Here is a 26,267-nt window from a genome sequence, read left to right as displayed (position 1 = left end):
TGGGTTTCTATCTCATTGACTTATACACCACATCCCTGTTATTTACACTATAGGTGTCTGCATGCTATTTGTGTCGCTGGGTTTCCGTCTTATTGACATCTACACCACATTCCTGTTATTTACACAATGGGTGTCTGTGTGATATTTGTGTCGCTGGGTTTCCGTCTTATTGACATATACACCACATCCCTGTTATTTACACAATGGGTGTCTGTGTGATATTTGTGTCGCTGGGTTTCCGTCTTATTGACATATACACCACATCCCTGTTTTTTACACAATGGGTGTCTGTGTGATATTTGTGTCGCTGGGTTTCTGTCTTATTGACATATACATCAAATCCCCGTTATTTACACTATGGGTGTCTTTGTAATATTTGTGTCGCTGGGTTTCTGTCTTATTGACATATACATCAAATCCCCGTTATTTACACTGTGGGTGTCTGTATGATATTTGTGTCGCTGGGTTTCTGTCTTATTGACATATACACCAAATCCCCGTTATTTACACTGTGGGTGTCTGTGTGATATTTGTGTCGCTGGGTTTCTGTCTTATTGACATATACACCAAATCCCCGTTATTTACCCTAGATGTGTGTGTGTGTGATACATTGTATTTGTGTCGCTGGGTTTCTGTCTTATTGACATATACACCAAATCCCCGTTATTTACCCTAGATGTGTGTGTGTGTGATACATTGTATTTATGTCGCTGGGTTTCTGTCTTATTGACATATACACGAAATCCCCGTTATTTACACTATGGGTGTCTGTGTGATATTTGTGTCGCTGAGTTTCTGTCTTATTGACATTTATTCAGATTTCTGTTATTTACATTATGTGTGTTTTTGTAATATTTGTGTCGCTGGGTTTCTGTCTTATTGACATATACACCACATCACCGTTATTTAAACTATTGGTGTCTGTGATATTTGTGTCGATCGGTTTCTATCTCATTGATTTATACACCACATCACCGTTATTTACACTATAGGTGTCTGCATGCTGTTTGTGTCGCTGGGTTTCCGTCTTATTGACATATATCCACATCCCTGTTATTTACACTATGTACGTGTGTCTTTGTAATACTTATGTCGCTTGGTTTCTGTCTTACTGACATCCGTTATTTAAACTATTGGTGTCTGTTATATTTGTGTCGATGGGTTTCTATCTCATTGACTTATACACCACATCCCTGTTATTTACACTATAGGTGTCTGCATGCTATTTGTGTCGCTGGGTTTCCGTCTTATTGACATATACACCACATCCCTGTTATTTACACAATGGGTGTCTGTGTGATATTTGTGTCGCTGGGTTTCCGTCTTATTGACATATACACCACATCCCTGTTTTTTACACAATGGGTGTCTGTGTGATATTTGTGTCGCTGGGTTTCTGTACTATTGACATATACATCTAATCCCCGTTATTTACACTGTGGGTGTCTGTGTGATATTTGTGTCGCTGGGTTTCTGTCTTATTGACATATACACCAAATCCCCGTTATTTACACTGTGGGTGTCTGTGTGATATTTGTGTCGCTAGGTTTCTGTCTTATTGACATATACACCTAATCCCCGTTATTTACACTGTGGGTGTCTGTGTGCTATTTGTGTCGCTAGGTTTCTGTCTTATTGACATATACACCAAATCCCCGTTATTTACACTGTGGGTGTCTGTGTGATATTTGTGTCGCTAGGTTTCTGTCTTATTGACATATACACCTAATCCCCGTTATTTACACTGTGGGTGTCTGTGTGATATTTGTGTCGCTGGGTTTCTGTCTGATTGACATATACACCACATTCCCGTTATTTACACTGTGGGTGTCTGTGTGATATTTGTGTCGCTGGGTTTCTGTCTTATTGACATATACACCAAATCCCCGTTATTTACACTGTGGGTGTCTGTGTGATATTTGTGTCGCTGGGTTTCTGTCTTATTGACATATACACCAAATCCCCGTTATTTACACTGTGGGTGTCTGTGTAATATTTGTGTCGCTGGGTTTCTGTCTTATTGACATATACACCAAATCCCCGTTATTTACACTGTGGGTGTCTGTGTGATATTTGTGTCGCTAGGTTTCTGTCTTATTGACATATACACCTAATCCCCGTTATTTACACTGTGGGTGTCTGTGTGCTATTTGTGTCGCTAGGTTTCTGTCTTATTGACATATACACCAAATCCCCGTTATTTACACTGTGGGTGTCTGTGTGATATTTGTGTCGCTAGGTTTCTGTCTTATTGACATATACACCTAATCCCCGTTATTTACACTGTGGGTGTCTGTGTGATATTTGTGTCGCTGGGTTTCTGTCTGATTGACATATACACCACATTCCCGTTATTTACACTGTGGGTGTCTGTGTGATATTTGTGTCGCTAGGTTTCTGTCTTATTGACATATACACCAAATCCCCGTTATTTACCCTAGATGTGTGTGTGTGTGATACATTGTATTTATGTCGCTGGGTTTCTGTCTTATTGACATATACACGAAATCCCCGTTATTTACACTGTGGGTGTCTGTGTGATATTTGTGTCGCTGGGTTTCTGTCTTATTGACATATACACCAAATCCCCGTTATTTACCCTAGATGTGTGTGTGTGATACATTGTATTTGTGTCGCTGGGTTTCTGTCTTATTGACATATACACCAAATCCCCGTTATTTACACTGTGGGTGTCTGTGTGATATTTGTGTCGCTGGGTTTCTGTCTTATTGACATATACACGTAATCCCCGTTATTTACACTGTGGGTGTCTGTGTGATATTTGTGTCGCTGGGTTTCTGTCTTATTGACATATACACCAAATCCCCGTTATTTACCCTAGATGTGTGTGTGTGTTTGATACATTGTATTTGTGTCACTGGGTTTCTGTCTTATTGACATATACAACAAATCCCCGTTATTTACACTGTGGGTGTCTGTGTGATATTTGTGTCGCTAGGTTTCTGTCTTATTGACATATACACCAAATCCCCGTTATTTACACTGTGGGTGTCTGTTTGATATTTGTGTAGCTGGGTTTCTGTCTTATTGACATATACACCAAATCCCCGTTATTTACACTATGGGTGTCTGTGTGATATTTGTGTCGCTGGGTATCTGTCTTATTGACATATACATCAAATCCCCGTTATTTACATTGTGGGTGTCTGTGTGATATTTGTGTCGCTGGGTTTCTGTCTTATTGACAAATACACCAAATCCCCGTTATTTACACTGTGGGTGTCTGTGTGATATTTGTGTAGCTGGGTTTCTGTCTTATTGACATATACACCAAATCTCCGTTATTTACACTGTGGGTGTCTGTGTAATATTTGTGTCGCTGGGTTTCTGTCTTATTGACATATACACCAAATCCCCGTTATTTACACTGTGGGTGTCTGTGTGATATTTGTGTCGTTGGGTTTCTGTCTTATTGACATTGATCAAGATCCCTGTAATTTACACTGCGGGTGTCTGTGTGATATTTGTGTCGCTGGGTTTGTCTTATTGACATATACACCAAATCCCCGTTATTTACACTGTGGGTGTCTGTGTGATATTTGTGTCGCTAGGTTTGTCTTATTGACATATACACCAAATCCCTGTTATTTACACTGTGGGTGTCTGTGTGATATTTGTGTCGCTGGGTTTCTGTCTTATTGACATATACACCAAATTCCCGTTATTTACCCTAGATGTGTGTGTGTGTGATACATTGTATTTGTGTCGCTGGGTTTCTGTCTTATTGACATTTACACCACATCCCCGTTATTTATATTATGGGTGTCTGTGTGATATTTGTGTCGCTGGGTTTCTGTCTTATTGACATATATCCACATCCCTATTATTTACACTGTGGGTGTCTGTGTAATATTTGTGTCGCTGGGTTTCTGTCTTATTGACATATACACCAAATCCCCGTTCTTTACACTGTGAGTGTCTGTGTGATATTTGTGTTGCTGGGTTTCTGTCTTATTGACATATACACCAAATCCCCGTTATTTACCCTAGATGTGTGTGCGTGTGTGATACATTGTATTTGTGTCACTGGGTTTCTGTCTTATTGACATATACATCAAATCCCTGTTATTTACACTGTGGGTGTCTGTGTGATATTTGTGTCGCTGGGTTTCTGTCTTATTGACATATACATCAAATCCCCGTTATTTACACTGTGGGTGTCTGTGTGATATTTGTGTCGCTAGGTTTCTGTCTTATTGACATATACACCTAATCCCCGTTATTTACACTGTAGGTGTCTGTGTGATATTTGTGTCGCTGGGTTTCTGTCTTATTGACATATACACCAAATCCCCGTTATTTACACTGTGGGTGTCTGTGTGATATTTGTGTCGCTGGGTTTCTGTCTTATTGACATATACACCAAATCCCCGTTATTTACACTGTGGGTGTCTGTGTGATATTTGTGTCGCTGGGTTTCTGTCTGATTGACATATACACCTAATCCCCGTTATTTACACTGTGGGTGTCTGTGTGATATTTGTGTCGCTAGGTTTCTGTCTTATTGACATATACACCAAATCCCCGTTATTTACACTGTGGGTGTCTGTGTGATATTTGTGTCGCTGGGTTTCTGTCTTATTGACATATACACCAAATCTCCGTTATTTACCCTAGATGTGTGTGTGTGTGATACATTGTATTTATGTCGCTGGGTTTCTGTCTTATTGACATATACACGAAATCCCCGTTATTTACACTATGGGTGTCTGTGTGATATTTGTGTCGCTGAGTTTCTGTCTTATTGACATTTATTCAGATTTCTGTTATTTACATTATGTGTGTTTTTGTAATATTTGTGTCGCTGGGTTTCTGTCTTATTGACATATACACCACATCACCGTTATTTAAACTATTGGTGTCTGTGATATTTGTGTCGATCGGTTTCTATCTCATTGATTTATACACCACATCACCGTTATTTACACTATAGGTGTCTGCATGCTATTTTTGTCGCTGGGTTTCCGTCTTATTGACATATATCCACATCCCTGTTATTTACACTATGTACGTGTGTCTTTGTAATACTTATGTCGCTTGGTTTCTGTCTTACTGACATCCGTTATTTAAACTATTGGTGTCTGTTATATTTGTGTCGATGGGTTTCTATCTCATTGACTTATACACCACATCCCCGTTATTTACACTATAGGTGTCTGCATGCTATTTGTGTCGCTGGGTTTCCGTCTTATTGACATCTACACCACATTCCTGTTATTTACACAATGGGTGTCTGTGTGATATTTGTGTCGCTGGGTTTCCGTCTTATTGACATATACACCACATCCCTGTTATTTACACAATGGGTGTCTGTGTGATATTTGTGTCGCTGGGTTTCCGTCTTATTGACATATACACCACATCCCTGTTTTTTACACAATGGGTGTCTGTGTGATATTTGTGTCGCTGGGTTTCTGTCTTATTGACATATACATCAAATCCCCGTTATTTACACTATGGGTGTCTTTGTAATATTTGTGTCGCTGGGTTTCTGTCTTATTGACATATACATCAAATCCCCGTTATTTACACTGTGGGTGTCTGTGTGATATTTGTGTCGCTGGGTTTCTGTCTTATTGACATATACACCAAATCCCCGTTATTTACACTGTGGGTGTCTGTGTGATATTTGTGTCGCTGGGTTTCTGTCTTATTGACATATACACCAAATCCCCGTTATTTACCCTAGATGTGTGTGTGTGTGATACATTGTATTTGTGTCGCTGGGTTTCTGTCTTATTGACATATACACCAAATCCCCGTTATTTACCCTAGATGTGTGTGTGTGTGTGTGATACATTGTATTTATGTCGCTGGGTTTCTGTCTTATTGACATATACACCAAATCTCCGTTATTTACCCTAGATGTGTGTGTGTGTGTGATACATTGTATTTATGTCGCTGGGTTTCTGTCTTATTGACATATACACGAAATCCCCGTTATTTACACTATGGGTGTCTGTGTGATATTTGTGTCGCTGAGTTTCTGTCTTATTGACATTTATTCAGATTTCTGTTATTAACATTATGTGTGTTTTTGTAATATTTGTGTCGCTGGGTTTCTGTCTTATTGACATATACACCACATCACCGTTATTTAAACTATTGGTGTCTGTGATATTTGTGTCGATCGGTTTCTATCTCATTGATTTATACACCACATCACCGTTATTTACACTATAGGTGTCTGCATGCTATTTGTGTCGCTGGGTTTCCGTCTTATTGACATATATCCACATCCCTGTTATTTACACTATGTACGTGTGTCTTTGTAATACTTATGTCGCTTGGTTTCTGTCTTACTGACATCCGTTATTTAAACTATTGGTGTCTGTGATATTTGTGTCGATCGGTTTCTATCTCATTGATTTATACACCACATCCCCGTTATTTACACTATAGGTGTCTGCATGCTATTTGTGTCGCTGGGTTTCCGTCTTATTGACATATACACCACATCCCTGTTATTTACACAATGGGTGTCTGTGTGATATTTGTGTCGCTAGGTTTCCGTCTTATTGACATATACACCACATCCCTGTTTTTTACACAATGGGTGTCTGTGTGATATTTGTGTCGCTAGGTTTTTGTCTTATTGACATATACACCAAATCCCCGTTATTTACACTGTGGGTGTCTGTGTGATATTTGTGTCGCTAGGTTTCTGTCTTATTGACATATACACCTAATCCCCGTTATTTACACTCTGGGTGTCTGTGTGATATTTGTGTCGCTGGGTTTCTGTCTGATTGACATATACACCACATTCCCGTTATTTACACTGTGGGTGTCTGTGTGATATTTGTGTCGCTGGGTTTCTGTCTTATTGACATATACACCAAATCCCCGTTATTTACACTGTGGGTGTCTGTGTGATATTTGTGTCGCTGGGTTTCTGTCTTATTGACATATACACCAAATCCCCGTTATTTACACTGTGGGTGTCTGTGTAATATTTGTGTCGCTGGGTTTCTGTCTTTTGACATATACACCAAATCCCCGTTATCAACACTGTGGGTGTCTGTGTGATATTTGTGTCGCTAGGTTTCTGTCTTATTGACATATACACCTAATCCCCGTTATTTACACTGTGGGTGTCTGTGTGATATTTGTGTCGCTGGGTTTCTGTCTTATTGACATATACACCAAATCCCCGTTATTTACCCTAGATGTGTGTGTGTGTGATACATTGTATTTATGTCGCTGGGTTTCTGTCTTATTGACATATACACGAAATCCCCGTTATTTACACTGTGGGTGTCTGTGATATTTGTGTCGCTGGGTTTCTGTCTTATTGACATATACACCAAATCCCCGTTATTTACCCTAGATGTGTGTGTGTGTGATACATTGTATTTGTGTCGCTGGGTTTCTGTCTTATTGACATATACACCAAATCCCCGTTATTTACACTGTGGGTGTCTGTGTGATATTTGTGTCGCTGGGTTTCTGTCTTATTGACATATACACCTAATCCCCGTTATTTACACTGTGGGTGTCTGTGTGATATTTGTGTCGCTGGGTTTCTGTCTTATTGACATATACACCAAATCCCCGTTATTTACCCTAGATGTGTGTGTGTGTTTGATACATTGTATTTGTGTCACTGGGTTTCTGTCTTATTGACATATACAACAAATCCCCGTTATTTACACTGTGGGTGTCTGTGTGATATTTGTGTCGCTAGGTTTCTGTCTTATTGACATATACACCAAATCCCCGTTATTTACACTGTGGGTGTCTGTGTAATATTTGTGTCGCTAGGTTTCTGTCTTATTGACATATACACCAAATCCCCGTTATTTACACTGTGGGTGTCTGTTTGATATTTGTGTAGCTGGGTTTTTGTCTTATTGACATATACACCAAATCCCCGTTATTTACACTATGGGTGTCTGTGTGATATTTGTGTCGCTGGGTATCTGTCTTATTGACATATACATCAAATCCCCGTTATTTACACTGTGGGTGTCTGTGTGATATTTGTGTCGCTGGGTTTCTGTCTTATTGACATATACACCAAATCCCCGTTATTTACACTGTGGGTGTCTGTGTGATATTTGTGTAGCTGGGTTTCTGTCTTATTGACATATACACCAAATATCCGTTATTTACACTGTGGGTGTCTGTGTAATATTTGTGTCGCTGGGTTTCTGTCTTATTGACATATACACCAAATCCCCGTTATTTACACTGTTGGTGTCTGTGTGATATTTGTGTCGCTGGGTTTCTGTCTTATTGACATTTATCAAGATCCCTGTAATTTACACTGCGGGTGTCTGTGTGATATTTGTGTCGCTGGGTTTGTCTTATTGACATATACACCAACTCCCCGTTATTTACACTGTGGGTGTCTGTGTGATATTTGTGTCGCTAGGTTTGTCTTATTGACATATACACCAAATCCCTGTTATTTACACTGTGGGTGTCTGTGTGATATTTGTGTCGCTGGGTTTCTGTCTTATTGACATATACACCAAATTCCCGTTATTTACCCTAGATGTGTGTGTGTGTGATACATTGTATTTGTGTCGCTGGGTTTCTGTCTTATTGACATTTACACCACATCCCCGTTATTTATACTATGGGTGTCTGTGTGATATTTGTGTCGCTGGGTTTCTGTCTTATTGACATATATCCACATCCCTATTATTTACACTATAGGTGTCTGTGTAATATTTAGGTCGCTGGGTTTCTGTCTTATTGACATTTACACCACATTCCCGTTATTTACACTGTGGGTGTCTGTGTGGTATTTGAGTCGCTGGGTTTTTGTCTTATTGACATATATCTACATCCCTGTTTTTTACACTATGGGTATCTTTGTAATATTGATGATGCTGGGTTTCTGTCTTAATGTCAAAAACCACATCCCCGTTATTTACACTATGGGTGTCTTTGAAATATTTGTGTCGCTGGGTTTCTGTCTGATTGATTTATACACCACATCTATGTTATTTACACTATGGGTGTCTGAATGATATTTGTGTCGCTAGGTTTCTGCCTTATTGACATATATCCACATCCCTGTTATTTACACTATGGGTGTCTGTGTGATATTTGTGTCGCTGGGTTTCTGTCTTATTGAGATATACACCACATCCCCGTTATTTACACTATGAGTGTCTTTTTGATATTTTTGTCACTGGGTTTCTGTTTCATTGACATATACACTACATCCCTGTTATTTTCACTATGGGTGTCTTTTTGATATTTATGTCGCAGGGTTTCTTTCTGATTGACATATACACCACATCCTTGTTTTTTACACTATGGCTGTCTGTGAGATAGTTGTGTCTTTGAGTTTCTGTCTTATTAATATATAAATGTTTTAATATCCTTTTATTTGCTGGTTCTTGTAGTCATAAAATATGAAAATCATTTGAAACCAGTTACTTTTGCAAGGATCGTGTGCATTGTTATCAACAAATCAGACACAATTCTGGTGTTTTTCTATTTTTAGAATGTGTAAGACCCGTCAAGACGTTGGTCTCATTCAACCTTGAATTATCCTGTCTGCACATCTTGCTCCATACTAACAATTTGAATTTATATTTTATTACATGTAAAGCAAACCTAATATGTAAGCAAATGTAAATCCAACTTTCTATTTTATCACATGTAGAGCAAACTATCTATTTTAGCACATATGTAAAGTAGCTTTTCTATTTAGTGCATGTAAAGCAAACTTTCTATTTAAGCACATGTAGAGCAAACTACCCATTTTAGCACATGTAAAGTAGCATTTCTATTTAGTACATGTAAAGCAAACTTTCTATTTTCTCACATGTAAAGCAAACTTAGTAAGACCCGTCAAGACGTTGATCTCATTCAATCTTGTATTATCCTGTTTGCACATCTTGTACTCCACAATAACATCTCAAAGTAATTTATGTTATAACATGTGGAGCAATCTAAATATGTTAGCAAATGTAAAGCCAACTTTATTTTTTAGCACATGTAGAGCAAACTATCCATAGTAGAAAATGGTGGATTGAACCTGGTTTTATAGCGCTAAACCTCTCACTTGTACATGTATGACAGTTGCATCAAAAATAAACATTTCTATTTAGAACATGCGAAAAGCAAATTTTCTGTTTTCCCACATGTAAAGCAAACTTACTTAATATGTTAGCTAATTCAAATCAAACTTTTTTTTTATCACATTTAATGGTTTACATTGTTACCAGTTTGTCCACATTTCAAGATATTAACGAAATAGCAGAAATACTAAAAAAAACTCGTGTATCTCAATTAGTGTGATTGGTTTTTCGTTTTTCTTTCTTTTCATCTATTTGTCATCAGATTGGTGGAGATGACTATATGTGGTAAATAAAATAATTAGGGAATTATTGATACGTCAAAAAAGGCAAAACAAATATTCAAGAAAGAACAAACAACAAATGAAAAGCGAACAAATAAAACAAATACATTGTGTACTTAGTTTTTATTCAATTATATATTATATTTTACCTCTGCCATTTCATAGGTTAGATAAGTGATCAATTGATTATAACATAGCCTTTTACATATCAGCCTTATTATTATCAATGCATTTCAATTCAATCAATTCATATCTGTATTCCAATTACACTATATATTGATAGCATGTGACACAAAGTAACAAAATAAAAATAAACAATATTCATCAACCCATATATGGACCTTGGGCTAAAGCCCTCTGTCCGATACAGGAGTCGGGAGCTAATAATAGGGCCGATTTGGAAACTGCATAATAAAATGTATAGTTAAAGATGTGTCATAAATATTAATATTTTCATGAGTAAATATATAGATGTAAGGGAGACATTAATAGCAAATTAGGTAAAAATAAGATAAATGATTTTGATTTTATTTTATTTAAACAAGAAATGTCTCGCCTTCTTTACTAATTATTGATATTATTTTGATAGTCCGAAATGAAAAGCTTTATTACACTGTCACGTAAACTTAAAATTAACCAAGAAAACCAAATATTGACCAATGAACCATGAAAATGAGGTAAGGACAGATGAACCATGCCAGGCAGACATGTAAAGCTAACAATTCTTACATAAAACAAATATAGTTGACACATTACTTATAGATTAAGAAAAAACAGACCAAAACACAAAAACTTAACACTGATCAATGAACCGTGAAAATGAGGTCAAGGTTAAAAAAAAACCTGCGTGACTGACATATAGATCATAAAATATTTCCATACGCCAAATATAGTTGACCTATGGCATATAGTATTAAAAAACAAGAATGTGTCCCAAGTACACGGATGCCCCATCCGCACTGCCATTTTCTATGTTCAGTTGACAGTAAAAATGGGATAAAATCTCTAATTTGGTATTAAAATTAGAAAGATCATATCATAGGGAACATGTTTACTAAGTGTCAAGTTGATTGGACTTCAACTTCATCAAAAACTTCCTCGACCAAAAACTTTAACCTGAAGCAGGACAGACGAAGGGACGGACGAACGGACGCACATACCAAAAAACATAATGCCCATAAATTGGGCATAAAAAGACCAAAACTCAAAAACTGAACTTTGACCACTAAACCATGAAAATGAGTTCAAGGTCAAATAACACCTGCCAACTAGACATGTACACCTTACAATCTTTCCCTACACCAAATATAGTAGACATATTGCATACAGTATAAGAACCAGGTGCTCCGCAGGGCGCAGCTTTATACGACCGCAGAGGTCGATCCCTGAACAGTTGGGGCAGGTATGGACAAAACATTTAAGCGTGATACAGCTCTTAATTTGGATTGTGATCAAATTTTTGATATTATATGGTTTTTTTTTACACAAAACAAATGTCAAGATTTTACAAATCAATTAAAGATTTCTTCTTCAAACTTATTTAAATCTAAAATTAAATAGTTGACACAGCATAGGTTTCTGACACAGAATAAATGTGGTCTAATGAACTTAAAATGTTTTTTGCCTTTGAGCAATTCACTATGCTGTTGAATATTAATCCTGTCAAAAAAATGTTTGAAGAAATTTTCTTTTTATTTATGAAATCTGAAATGAGAACAAGTATGGACACAACTTTTAAGCTAAAAATATTTTAGATATTAGATAAGATAAGGAAAAAAAACTTCATCAGCAACATTTTATATTGGCAAATTTCCAATGAAGTTATTTACATAAAGTTATTGGCAAATAAAAATAGAAAATGACATCATAGTCATGTCTGGCAAATTTCAAACATATATTATCAACTACTATTCTATACAAAGAAAGATAACTCCAATTGAAAATTAATTGCTATTGCACAATATTGTGCAATTAGATATTTCTTGCTATTGTGCAATACTGTGCAATTGAAAATTTCTTGCTATTGCACAATACTTGATATGGAATCCTGATTTGGACCAACTTGAAAACTGGGCCCATAATCAAAAATCAAAGTACATGTTTAGATAAAGCATATCAAATAAGCCCAATAATTTAATTTTTGTTAAAATCAAACTTAGTTTAATTTTGGACCCTTTGGACCTTAATGTAGACCAATTTGAAAACTGGACCAAAAATTAAGAATCTACACACACAGTTAGATTTGGAATATCAAAGAACCCATTTATTCAATTTTTGATGAAATCAAACAAAGTTTAATTTTGGACCCCCATTTGGACCAACTTGAAAACTAGGCCAATAATTAAAAATCTAAGTACATTTTTAAATTCAGCATATCAAAAAAACCCAAGGATTCAATTTTTGTTAAAATCAAACTAAGTTTAATTTTGGACCCTTTGGACCTTAATGTAGACCAATTTGAAAACGGGACCAAAAATTAAGAATCTACATACATAGTTAGATTCGGCATGTCAAAGAACCCCAATTATTCAATTTTTGATGAAATCACACATAGTTCAATTTTGGACCCTTTTGGCCCTTTATTCCTAAACTGTTGGGACCAAAACTCCCAAAATCAAACCCAACCTTCCTTTTATGGTCATTAACCTTGTGTTTAAATTTCATAGATTTCTATTTACTTATACTAAAGTTATGGTGCAAAAACCAAGAATAATGCTTATTTGGGCCCTTTTTTGGCCCTAATTCCTAAACTGTTGGAACCAAAACTCCCAAAATCAATCCCAACCGTCCTTTTGTGGTCATAAACCTTGTGTCAAAATTTCATAGATTTCTATTCACTTAAACTAAAGTTATAGTGCGAAAACCAAGAAAATGCTTATTTGGGCCCCTTTTTGGCCCCTAATTCATAAACTGTTGTGACCACAACTCCAAAAATCAATCCCAACCTTCCTTTTGTGGTCATAAACCTTGTGTTTAAATTTCATTGATTTCTATTAACTTATACTAAAGTTATTGTGCGAAAACCAAGAATAATGCTTATTTGGGCCCTTTTTTGGCCCTAATTCCTAAACTGTTGGAACCAAAACTCCCAAAATCAATCCCAACCGTCCTTTTGTGGTCATAAACCTTGTGTCAAAATTTCATAGATTTCTATTCACTTAAACTAAAGTTATAGTGCGAAAACCAAGAAAATGCTTATTTGGGCCCTTTTTGGCCCCTAATTCCTAAAATGTTGGGACCAAAACTCCCAAAGTCAATCCCAACCTTCCTTTTGTGGTCATAAACCTTGTGTTAAAATTTCATTGATTTCTATTCACTTTTACTAAAGTTAGAGTGCGAAAACTAAAAGTATTCGGATGACGACGACGACGACGACGACGCCAACGTGATAGCAATATACGACCAAAAAATGAAAATTTTTGTGGTCGTATAAAAACAAACCATAACACAAAAACTTTAAACTGATCAATGAACCGTGAAAATGAGGTCAAGGTTAAATTAAACCTTTGCGACTGATATATAGATCATAAAATATTTTCATACACCAAATATAGTTGACCTATTGCATATATTATTAGAAAAAGAGACCAAAATTCAAAAACTTAACTATAACCACTGAACCATGAAAATGAGGTCAAGGTCAGATGACACCTTCCAGTTGGACATGTACAGTCCTTCCATACACCGAATATACTAGACCTATTGCTTATAGTATCCGAGATATGGACTTGACCACCAAAACTTAACCTTGTTCACTGATCCATGAAATGACGTCGAGGTCAAGTTAAAACTGTCTGACGGGCATGAGGACCTTGCAAGGTATGCACATACCAAATATAGTTATCCTATTACTTAGGGACAACATCAAAAGTTCAATGTAGGATAAAAAACTTAATTCATATAGTTTTTTCACTGACCACCACACCCCCCCCCCTCTTAACTTAATTTGGGAAAAAATTGATTGACCAATAGGGATATATGTAAAATTTTCGATTTTGGATTAACAAAACTTGCAGCAATGTTGACCCCCCACCCCAAACTATTTGATTTAAGTTTTTTTTATCCTACATCGATCTTTTGATGTCATCCCTTATAATAAGAGAGAATTTAACATTACAAAAAATCTTTAATTTTTTTTCAAGTAGTCACTGAACCATGAAAATGAGGTCAAGGACATTGGACATGGGTCTGACGGAAACTTCGTAACATGAGGCATCTATATACAAAGTATGAAGCATCCAAGTCTTCCACCTTCTAAAATATAAAGCTTTTAAGAAGTTAGCCACCGCCGTCATAGCACCACTATCCCTATGTCGAGCTTTCTTCGACAAAAGTCACAGGCTCGACAAAAACTATTATACCAGAGAATAATGTGGTAGAAATGTAAACAAAAGGGTGACACAATAACATGACATGAAGACATGAACCCTAAATGTAATCATTTCAGTGTCAAATTTACCCAATATAAACCTTAATAATGTGTACAAAAGAGTGACACAATAACACGATGTGAAGTCGTGAACACTAAATGTAAACATTTCAGTGTATAATTTACATAAAATAAACCTTAAAACGTGAACAAAAGAGTGACAAAATAACATGATGTAAAGTCGTGAAGTATAAATGTAAGCATTGCGGTGTCAAAATTACACAATATAAACCCTTAAAATGTGAACAAAAGGGTGACAAAATAACATGATGTAAAGTCGAGAACCCTAAATGTAAACATTTCAGTGTAAAATTTACACAATTTTAAAAATAACAAGAGTGCACACGCTGAAATGTCTCGCCTTCTATACTAATCATTGATATTATGTTGATTGTCCTAAGTATAAAGCTAAGCTTTATTACAACTGTCACATAAACTTAACATTAACCAAGATAACTAAACAAAGACCAATTAACCTTGAAAAAGTGGTCCAGGTCAGGTGAACCATGCCAGGCAGACAGGTACAGCTAACAATGCTTCTATACAACATATATAGTTGACACATTACTTATAGTTTAAGAAAAATAGACCAAAACACAAAAACTTAACACTGTGCAATTAACCGTGAAAATGAGATCACGGTTAAATAAAACCTGCTCGACTGACATAAAGATCATAAAATATTTCATACACCAAATATAGTTGACCTATGGCATATAGCATTAGATAAAAAGACCAAAACTCAAAAACTTAACTTTGACCACTGAACCATGAAAATGAGGTCAAGGTCACATGACATCTGCCCGCTAGACATGTACACCTTACAGTCCTTCCATACACCGAATATACTAGCCCTATTGCTAATAGTATCTGAGATATGGACTTGACCACCAAAACTTAACCTTGTTCACTGATCCATGAAATGAGGTCGAGGTCAAGTGAAAACTGTCTGACAGACACGAGGACCTTGCAAGGTACGCACATATCAAATATAGTTATCCTATTACTTATAATAAGAGAGAATTCAACATTACAAAAAAAATTAACTTTTTTTTCAAGTGGTCACTGAACCATGAAAATGAGGTCAAGGACATTGGACATGTGACTGACGGAAACTTAGTAACATGAAGCATCTATTTACAAAGTATGAAGCATCCAGGTCTTCCACCTTCTAAAATATAAAGCTTTTAAGAAGTGAGCTAACGCCGTCGCCGCCTGATCACTATCCCTATGTCGGGCTTTCTGCAACAAAAGTTGCAGGCTCGACAAAAATGTGAACAAAAGGGTGACAAAATAAACTGTGGTATGAACCCTAAATGTAAACATTTCAGTGACAACTTTACACAATGTGAATCCTAATAAGCAAACAGACAATTATAATAATTAACAAGAATCGTTATATTTAACAATTACAAGTAAAATAAATACCTTGATTATACATTAAAACAACACAACAATACAGTGAAAATGATATATTTACAATCGGAGACTATCAATATTTGTGTGTATCTACATATACCCACAACATTTTAATAGTAATTGCCCATATACCTTATTGCTGTTTATTCCTATCAGGAAAAGTTCTAAAATTACACAACTTTTCAAACCTGTTAAAGCGAGGTCAGGCCTTGTTCAAACAATGCAATATATATATATATATATACAACTTTTCATAGAGACATTTTATACAATCGTAAACACATTAAACAAAACATTTACCATTACTTTAATCTGTCTCTTACAAACTGTTTATTAAACTGTTCACTTTCTAAACTTTTTCCTCCATCAGCTGATTACCGATTGCTGATAACCTTGTCAACCTAGTCTTTATCTTCCTCCTCTAGCAGGAGCTTCGCTTCTATAGCGTACTTCTTATTTGCACCTTATTTGCACCCTAACCCTTACACACGGGGCACTCATAAAATCAGTATACGTAATTATTATATATTAATAAAAGTAACATATATACAGCATGCGGACTAATCCATCACCATGTAAACGAAGTTAACTTTATATATTACACAGACCAATCGTCCATAGCTGGTTCACTATAATAAATAATTTAAATTACCAAAGTTGGACATGTTGAAGGAAAGTACAAAAATAACAACAACTTCATTATAGCAGGCTCATAATTCCAATTTAAGTGCACTCGTTAGGGAAATTTTCAGGAAACTGCAGTGGGTTGAAACTGTAGGAATAGTTGACTACAGAAGTGTTCCGATCTGTGTTTTGGTAAGATATTTTCTGCTTGCATCGATCTGATGAGTAAATATAAAAAGATGTGGTATGATTGCCATTTAGACAACTGTCCACAAGATTTGTGCAGTCTGTGCTTGTATTAGGGGAGAGTTGCACACTCAAAAACATGTTTTATCGCGCACTATTCATTACGCATCTTTCCCAAGTCAAGAGCATGTCGTTCACTTGTCATAATGGAGGGGGAGGACAGGGGGGTATCTTTCTCCCTTCTCCCACCCCTCTTCTCCTTTCTCCTACCCCCGTTCTCCTTTCTCCCATTAGAATAAAACATCTCCTTTTGAGATATTTTTTCTTGAAATATTAGAAATTTTTTTAAAAGGAGAGATATTTAATTTTTTCTCCTTTCTCCAACTTTTTCTCCTTTCTCCCAGCCTTCCCCTCCTTTCTCCCTGTCTCCCTTACCCCTGTCCTCCCCCTCATAATGGGTTCATGTCTGCCATGTCTTTTTTTTCGTATATTGTTTTGCTATAAGATAGGTCATTAGTTTTTATTACTGAACTGTTTTATATTTTTCAGGTCTGGGTTGTCGCTACCTATGTGGTGGTTTTTTTCCATTGTTGAAATCTAAACCGTTGACTATAACATCCCCTTTATTTGCATTTTGATAGCTAGTTGTCACATTTATAATCATATCCAAACTCCTTATAATAAAATAATACAAAAAATGCGTATATGACTTTGTTTGACTACATTTCTTGATGGTTATAAGTCAGTGCAAAAAGTTTTTGAAGAAATAAAATTGAGACTGGAAATGGGGAATGTGTCAAAAAGACAACAACCTGATTATAGAACAGACAACAGCAGAAGGTCAGCAATAGGTCTTCAATGCAGCGAGAAACTCCCACACCCAGAGGCGTCCTTCAGCTGGCCCCTAAACAAATATCTATACTAGTTCAGTGATAATGGATGTCATACTAAACTCCAAATTATACACAAAAAACTAAAATAAATAAAATAAAAAATCATACAAGACTAATAAAGTCCAGAGGCTCCTAACTTGGGACAGGCGCAAACATGCGGCGGGGTAAAGCATCAGCTTATTTGTCAATGCTTCTGTACTGGGATACTTTGAAAACACTTCCTTATATAGTTCATGTATAAATTACTAAATGATTGTGTTTATTTTATTCTATTTTATTATTTGGCTTTTGAGGTAAATCCAGATAAGCGCTTTAGTCTGATAGAAGTAGTAAGTGTTTTTTACAGTTGTTATTAACATGATTATGGAAGTTATCTATTTCATAGTGTAATCAGTGCATATGCATGTCTCATACAATTTTTAATTTCTCAGTTATAGCTTTCCAACCCTCTAGCTTATCTAAAAGATTGATTGTTGGTTGCTTAATGTCCAGTGGCAAATATTTCATGCATATTCAGGACAAGAACAATTTCACAATAAACACAATAGGTAGGTTGTTGATACAATAGAGGCCATCTGGGATGATGGTCGGGGAAATTTGGACTGCCACTGGACTTATCTACAAGAAAAACAGTTTATACATTCCTGTCTAAAGATAAATAAATGCACACCTAAATATTTAGTTTAGAGTTCATTACAAATGTATGTAAGAGATGAATTGCCCTGCCCTTTTTACCCATTTTATGATGCAATGAAGCTTGATAATCTATCATATAGAGTTAAGATTTGTCACTTTTCTTTCCTTTCCGGGGATCAGTTGGTCTATATCTCTGTGGAGTTGGTGCAACCTGCTTTACTGCTACAGGTATCCTAGATGGCTTTTTTGCGATTCGCTGACGTTGTGTCAGGTTGTCAGATTTTGATGTTGCAGCAACTTGTTTTACTGTTAGTTGCTTCGGATCTGTTTCTGTTGAGGCTATGAGTGTCTTTAAATCTATATTTCGCATGATTTCCTCCAAACATGCTGTCCCTCTTCCAATATTGAATAAAGCCTGCACAAGCACCTGTAGTGTAGGTTTGATTGCTCTCTCCTTTTTCCATTTAAACAATACTTCCCTATTCTGAGCAGCTAAGTCACGGGGGTTATTGCTTTGTATGTTTTCCAAATTGGCAATAGATAGCCCAATTACTGTGCCAAGTTGAAAAAATACCTGACCAATCTGTGGTGCTAATTTATCTAGAATCTCGTCTGTTGGAATAAAGTCCAAGTAATCGACAGGAATATCTGTAATAAATGAATAATGCAAACCAACTTATTTTCCAGATACTTTATTTAGCGTTTCCTCCTTACTAACCTATTTAGCGGCGATACAATTTCGCGACTTTCAAATTTGTTTGATATTGATAAATGAGGAAAGATCCCAGTTTTACATATGCTACTATTTATATTCCCATTATTTTTCGACTTGCTAAAATCGCGAAAAATTAGTTGGTTTACAATAATTATATTATGCATAAAACAATTTTGAAATACTGCTATACATATATTCAATGAACTGTGAAATATATGATAGATATGACATTAGGAATACCTCCTGGTAATTGCTTGCAATTTCCTAAAACAGTTTATAGCATCTTTATTACATATTATACATGATAACATGTTAAAAAACAACCAGAAAATAACTTGATCAGAGGTATACAATATGCAGGCAAAATATTAACAAAAGAAATAGTGAAGTTGAACGTTTTCAATTTCAAACATGCCAAATGATTGATAAAATCTAACAAAAGCGATGAATATGTTTTATATGAAAGGAGGGCTAATTTGTACATCAACACACATGTATTTTCTACTGTCTTTAGAACAAAAATCCTTTGTTTCCTCAGTTAAATGATCTGCTATCAAACAAATATTACCTTTCCAAGATTTACCAAATGCAAGGACCTTAATAAGACATCTGTTGTTTTAAATTCTGTCATAACACCCTTTATAGATATCAAACAAAAACCAAGAGAGCTAAACACGTAAACAAATGTGGAAAGAAAATAACATTCACCCGTTTACACACCAAATCACTGGGCAACTGTTATGACAAAGTTTAATTGGAAAATTAAAATGGGAAATCTTCTTTGTTTAATTCATGATTAACGTTAAAAATCACATGCACAGAGAACTTATTTTAGTATATTTGTGAATTACAATCACTAGTAATTTATTGTATTTGTCTTGAGCAGACGACATACTGATCCAAAACACCTTTATTCCGTGTAAAGTTAACATTAGTACAAACCTGTTTCTGCTTTTCTGACTCTTCTTACCTGCAAAAATTGATAAAATGTTGCAAAGAGATGTCTCACATTTGTGTAATTTTTATGCTAGTAATATAATGCAAATGTTGTATTAAAATGGAAATTATTAAACATGTGAACTATCCTACACATTTAAAGTCAATGAACCTTGACTAAAGGTGCAAGGTCATATAGCTTCCATAGTAATGAGATATGCAAATGCTAATATATCTGCAAACTAAATGTAATATACTTTCACTTGTGGTTGGTTACCTTTAACTGGCCTAATCACAAACTCAATGTATCCATGGAAACTAGTTATGCCTATACTATTATACAACTGCATATACAGATTAAATTAGCTACTTCTAGCATTCCCGACATATTAACTGTATCACAAACTAACAATAAGGGCAAGTCAATGCTGCTGACGACATTGAAAATAGAACGTGTATGTCTCACTTTTTCGACTTAAACGAGGCAATACATATTTAATACTCTACTGAAAGTGACATATGAATTACTTTTTTCATAAAATAAACTTAAATATCAACGACAGTAAATGGAAAAACAAGAATGTGTCCACAGTACACGGATGCCCCACTCGCACTATCATTTTCTATGTTTAAAGGACTGTGAAATTGGAATAAATTCTCTAATTTGGCATTAAAATTAGAATGATCTTATCAAAGGGAACATGTATACTAAGTTTCAAGTTGATTGGACTTCTACTTTATCAAAAACTACCTTGACCAAAAACTTTAACCTGAAATTTGCACTATCATTTTCTATGTTCAGTGAACCGTAAAATTGGGGTCAAAACTCTAATTTGGCATTTAAATTAGAAAGATCATATCATAGGGCACATGTATACTAAGTTTCAAGTTGATTGGACTTCAACTTCATCAAAAACTACCTTGACCAAAAACTTTAACCTGAAGCCAAAAACTTTAACCTGAAATTTGCACTATCATTTTCTATGTTCAGTGAACCGTAAAATTGGGGTCAAAACTCTAATTTGGCATTTAAATTAGAAAGATCATATCATAGGGCACATGTATACTAAGTTTCAAGTTGATTGGACTTCAACTTCATCAAAAACTACCTTGACCAAAAACTTTAACCTGAAGCGGGACAGACGGACGGACGAACAGACAGACGGACGGACGCACAGACCAGAAAACATAATGCCCCTACTACTATCGTAGACGGGGCATAAAAATCATTCAGAGACGCTGTGTTCCAAATCTGTTTGTTAATTTATTAAGTTTAAGACACATGACATTAGAGTTTCTAAAACTGCCTCCAAATTTGATAATAAGGAGGCCAAGACTGGTTTTGAACTACCCTTCTGTAACATATAATGTATGTATAAAATTGAATACATAGGAACTGTGTTTTCGTCAATGAAACAGGCATTCAATAATATACACACACAAATGACCGCTATGAACATAATATATATAATAAAGGTCCATAAAATATACAAATGTCAATACAGTATGTCATGCTCCTAATTGTTTTGCCCCTACAAAATGTCAGTTGACCTTAGTATTATGATATAAGTCTTTCAAACATAAAAATATTTCCTTACATATAAATTCCAAATTATAAAGGTAATATTCCCCCAAAAAATTCAGGGAATATATAATCAGTCAAGGGTCTAACTTAAATAAGTTATTAGAGAAAAATAACATACATGTCGTTATTATGGGCTAAAATATATAAAAAAAACTGTGATAACATAGGTATGTTACATGTTTCACAGAGACAATATACAACCTTTACTTTGTTAAATTTTTCACAAGTTCTATTGATATTATAATTTTCTTTATGTATACTTAACTTTGCAAATATATAACAGTTCACAGTTTACCAATCATGCATAGTACACCTATGTTATTACAGAAAATTTATTCCTGCAATAACCAAAGGGTGTTATTACAGCTTCTCTACATCTCTTTATAGCCTTTGCTCAGACAAATATCACTATGTTTTTCAATTTATTGTAAGAAATGATGGTCAGAGCTTGTAATGAGGCACTGCGCAAGATTCCAAGTAATTCCCAAAAGTGTCTCATTTACTCTCATATAATAAGTTACGTGCCTGTAATAACTAAGTCCAGTGATATTTAAATTACTGGAGAATAAAGGCTTTTTCCCCTGGAGAAGAATCCGAATTTGAAAAAAAATGGCTTAAAATTATTCCCAAATAGACAACTTTTTTCCCAAACAGTGCAGTCTCAGTAGTAATTGTGCATGAATCGAACTGAAAAACACTCATTTAAACATTTTTCATGCATAAAATGGCTATATGTTCAGATTTGAGGGTCTATTTATTTATCATCACTGATAATAACAGGTCTTGTTTCAAATGAAGGTTTACCTCTTAAAAGGGGGTCTGCAAATTGAAGTTCCAGTCAAATTCATGGTTTATTATAAATTTCCCAATTTGATAAAAATGACGCATATTTTCCCAATAAAAAAGGGTAGAGGTAGTTTTGAAAAAGCCAACAATATCACTGAAGTCTTGTTACATGTATTACAGCTTAGTTTTCCCTTAAAGGGCCTTGTCTCAATGATATACCATGGTTGATCAAAATTGTATTAATAGAATTAGAAAATTAGTTATCAAGACAAGGTAATATATTAAGCTAGTACTGCGGAAAGTTTCAACAATTTCCAAGTGGCCACTAAAGATAAAATGTTAATGATATATTTAACTGATAACAAACATATGTTACTACAGATTAAGGAAAAAAGAGTAGACAACACTTGAAAGTGTCTGTAATAACACATGCATGTTATTTTTCTCTGATAACTTGTTTAAGTAACATCCTTGACTGATAATTTACAAATGTATCTTTACAAATTGTTTGTGAAATCTTACTTGACATAAGACATGTGTTGATATATCCATTTGTGTCAGAGCTTCTTCCAAGGCTTTGAATTTCATTTTCCTTTCTTTCCACTTTGATAATACCAAAAACTTCGCAACTGCTATATTGTTTGGGTTATTGTATTTGATTTCATCCCATATTTTTGACATTTCCAGATAAGAAACTAATTCATGCATTTGGTCTAATGTACAGTTGGTTGAAAAACGCAACAATTCGTTATCACTCGGTATGTGGTTTAAGGCGTCTTCACTTAATCCTGAAAATAAACAATAGGGTTCATTGGTATCACAAATTCACCAGCCTTATTGTATATCTATAAATATATAAAAATATTGTTAATTCCATTGTTATTCATTGTTCAATCCTGTGGGTCATATTGCTCCTGATGTCTTTAAGTTCTTATGAAATAAAAACTTGTGTCGGGCCTAAAATAAACATTTGTAAGCATTTTACTATAATCTAAAAAAAAAATCCACAATTTGTCTGCCTCAGGATATGTGCTTGGGTCCCTTACTAAGCTGCAACTAAGGGGGCCATTTCATGTTAAAGGTTTAAAAAATAAGTTAATTATCCTATTTACTTGAATACAATTTTTTTTTGTGGATCGAATCAGTCAATGCAATGGTTCACCTTTCTTTCACTTTAAATGTTGATATTCTTTTCTTTGCATTGGCTAAACACGACTCAAACATTTATAACCAATCTCTAGCTAATGGGTTAAATTACATTTTTCATGGATAGGGCTTCAAAAAGGTCGAATTATTGACTTGCAAGTGAATAACTCATCAGCCATGCTTCTTTGCTGAGTTTGACAAAATTGATCTAAATTGGCTGCTAAAAGCGAATTATTGTTTCATTATTTTCATTTCTTCATTACATTTACGATTGAACCAAACTTAATCATATTTAATTGTTTTTCATATCTGGTAGCTAATGCTCCCACAAACAATTTCCTAATTCTACACACTAAAATATCTATGTAATACATTTACATATAGGACCATTTAGATGAATATGTATTTCAGACAACTAAACTATACTCGACTAGTCGGTTTCTTGTTAGAAAATTGATCCATTAGAAAAAATAGATAGACATCACTGATTAGTCATACTAGTAAATAACACAGATTTTGTTTCGAAAGCTTGTATTATATTGTCATTTTGATGCCTCGGAAAATACATGGGTTAACTTAGGCTGACAATTTAGAATAACTATATAATAATCATTCCATCACATCAGTACCGTCAGAGAAAATATCTTCGTTTGCAAGACTAATTTACAAAGTTGCAAAACTGACTGTTTCAAATATTAGTTGAAAAGAAAATGTTTCCAAATAAAATCAATTCGTTGCATCCCCTGGTGACCCTCGGTGAATAGTTCAACTTCTTATCCTTCCGCCTTAGTAAATAATTAAATATGTTTTCTAAACAATTACCAAATACTATTTTTCTATATACTTTTTAAATAGGTGTTCATTAAATCATATTGATTAGATTTGGTTTTACTTTTATCAGTACTTGTAGTTAATGAGCTATTAATCATGGTGATGAATTCCTTGTCCCAGATACGCATGAACATGGTTTTCCACCCTTAAAACAGCAAACAAATTTATTTAAAATACGAATGTTTGTTTCTTTGTTGTAGATATATTCCCAAGCAAGTAATCGATTAGTAATTGTTCTCTAAGTTTATATTCCTAATACATAAATAAAGATCAGAAGTGAGTGTGGAAATGGGCAAATAACAACATTTGTAAGCTAGTGTAAATTTAAATTCAAATGTTATCTCTCACAAGAAATGTCAAAGAAAATAGAATCAAATTAGGTTTGTAACACAAACAAAATAAATGGATGCTGAAAGGGGCATTAATAGCTATGAAATATGAAAAAAATGATATAATTTGTTCAATAATTGAAGTGAAATAGTGAAATAATAATTCGCTTTTAGCAGCCAATTTGGTTCAATTTTGTTAAAATTAGATAAGAAACATAACTGATGATTTACTCACTTGTAAGTGAATATTTTGACCTCATTGACTCCATATTCATGTGACCTTCAATTTAGCCCGTTATTTGCACATGAGTTGTGCATGTTTTTTAGCTATAAAAAGGAGAAAAAATTTAACATTGAAATTGAAACAAGGATGAAACATTTGGTTGACCAATTCTTTTCACAAAGAAATTCATTCGCATACAGGTAAAACAGATGATAAACATATACTTGTTCACCTACAATATGAAATCAAACAGATTTAAAAAAAACCAAGTGAACATGGTCACTATGTTTAGATTTATATTTATATCTGGTTAGATGACTGTCAACAGTCTTTAGAGGTTAACTTGAAGGTTAACTAGATGGAGAAAATGTTGATACAAATCATCAAATCCATCCATTGTAAATTGTTTATTTCATACTTTTTTTGTAATTTGGATATACATTTAAGTATGTTATAAATCAAATATTAGAATTTGAAGAAAAAAAATCAATAAACACAAATTTGACAGCTTATGCCCCTATAAATATTAAGCATAGTCTGATATAAAACTTTGTTAAGGCAATTTTATTGTTAAGTCAAATGTTTTACCACATACAATTTCTTTTGTCTGCAGATACATCCTTTATCGCGACGGATTATGAACCAATAGAATACTTACCTGGACAGTTCTGCTCACACTGTTCTTTCTTCTGTAAATATGAAATCAAATGTAAAGAAATACTTATCTTTAATATATGTAACACAGTTCTATAAAAAGAATATTAAGTAGATGCCAGATTTGCAAGCACAACCAATTTTGCAACACAAAACCATGTAAAATACAACATATTTTTATACCTGTACCACATCAGCCTCAACATTTATGTTACTGTTTAAATTGTTTACCCTTTAAATAATCTGATCAACCTGTAGATCATTGGCAGTTTAGACAGAGATTTACTTAGAGAATGATTAGGTGTTTTTTCGGACAGAAGTATGCAACAATATGAAGGTTAATGAAGCATGCTAAGCATTTGCACCTCCCCTTTTTTCTCAATAAGTGTAAATATTTTCTATACTCTAGAGCTTGATCCACTGTTATATAACATTATATTGATTAACCTAAAGATATATTTTACCTTTTTAATAAAAACCACATATATTTCTTTTTTTATGTCTATTCATAAATGTTTCATTTCTTTCCA

The 26,267-nt window shown here is 34.6% G+C and overlaps 1 protein-coding gene across 3 annotated transcripts in view; it reads right to left on the bottom strand.

The window, feature by feature from the left end:
• Window positions 1-10,451: 10,451 nt before the first annotated feature.
• LOC139499566 (uncharacterized) overlaps window positions 10,452-26,267 on the bottom strand; it is a 68,811-nt gene continuing 52,995 nt past the window's right edge. For all 3 annotated transcript variants that reach the window (XM_071288301.1, XM_071288302.1, XM_071288303.1), the window contains 4 exons: window positions 25,742-25,772; window positions 23,077-23,342; window positions 20,190-20,217; window positions 10,452-19,180 (listed from right to left, as the gene is read on the bottom strand). In XM_071288301.1, coding sequence (XP_071144402.1) covers window positions 18,675-19,180; window positions 20,190-20,217; window positions 23,077-23,342; window positions 25,742-25,772 — 831 coding nt within the window. In that variant the 3' untranslated portion in view covers window positions 10,452-18,674. The remainder of the gene's footprint in view (window positions 19,181-20,189; window positions 20,218-23,076; window positions 23,343-25,741; window positions 25,773-26,267) is intronic.

This window comes from Mytilus edulis, chromosome 12, assembly GCF_963676685.1.
Source record: "Mytilus edulis chromosome 12, xbMytEdul2.2, whole genome shotgun sequence".
In the NCBI taxonomy this organism is placed as follows: Eukaryota; Metazoa; Mollusca; class Bivalvia; order Mytilida; family Mytilidae; genus Mytilus; species Mytilus edulis.
The sequence above is the reverse complement of the archived record's forward strand: the minus strand, read 5'-3'. Positions and strand labels throughout refer to the sequence as shown.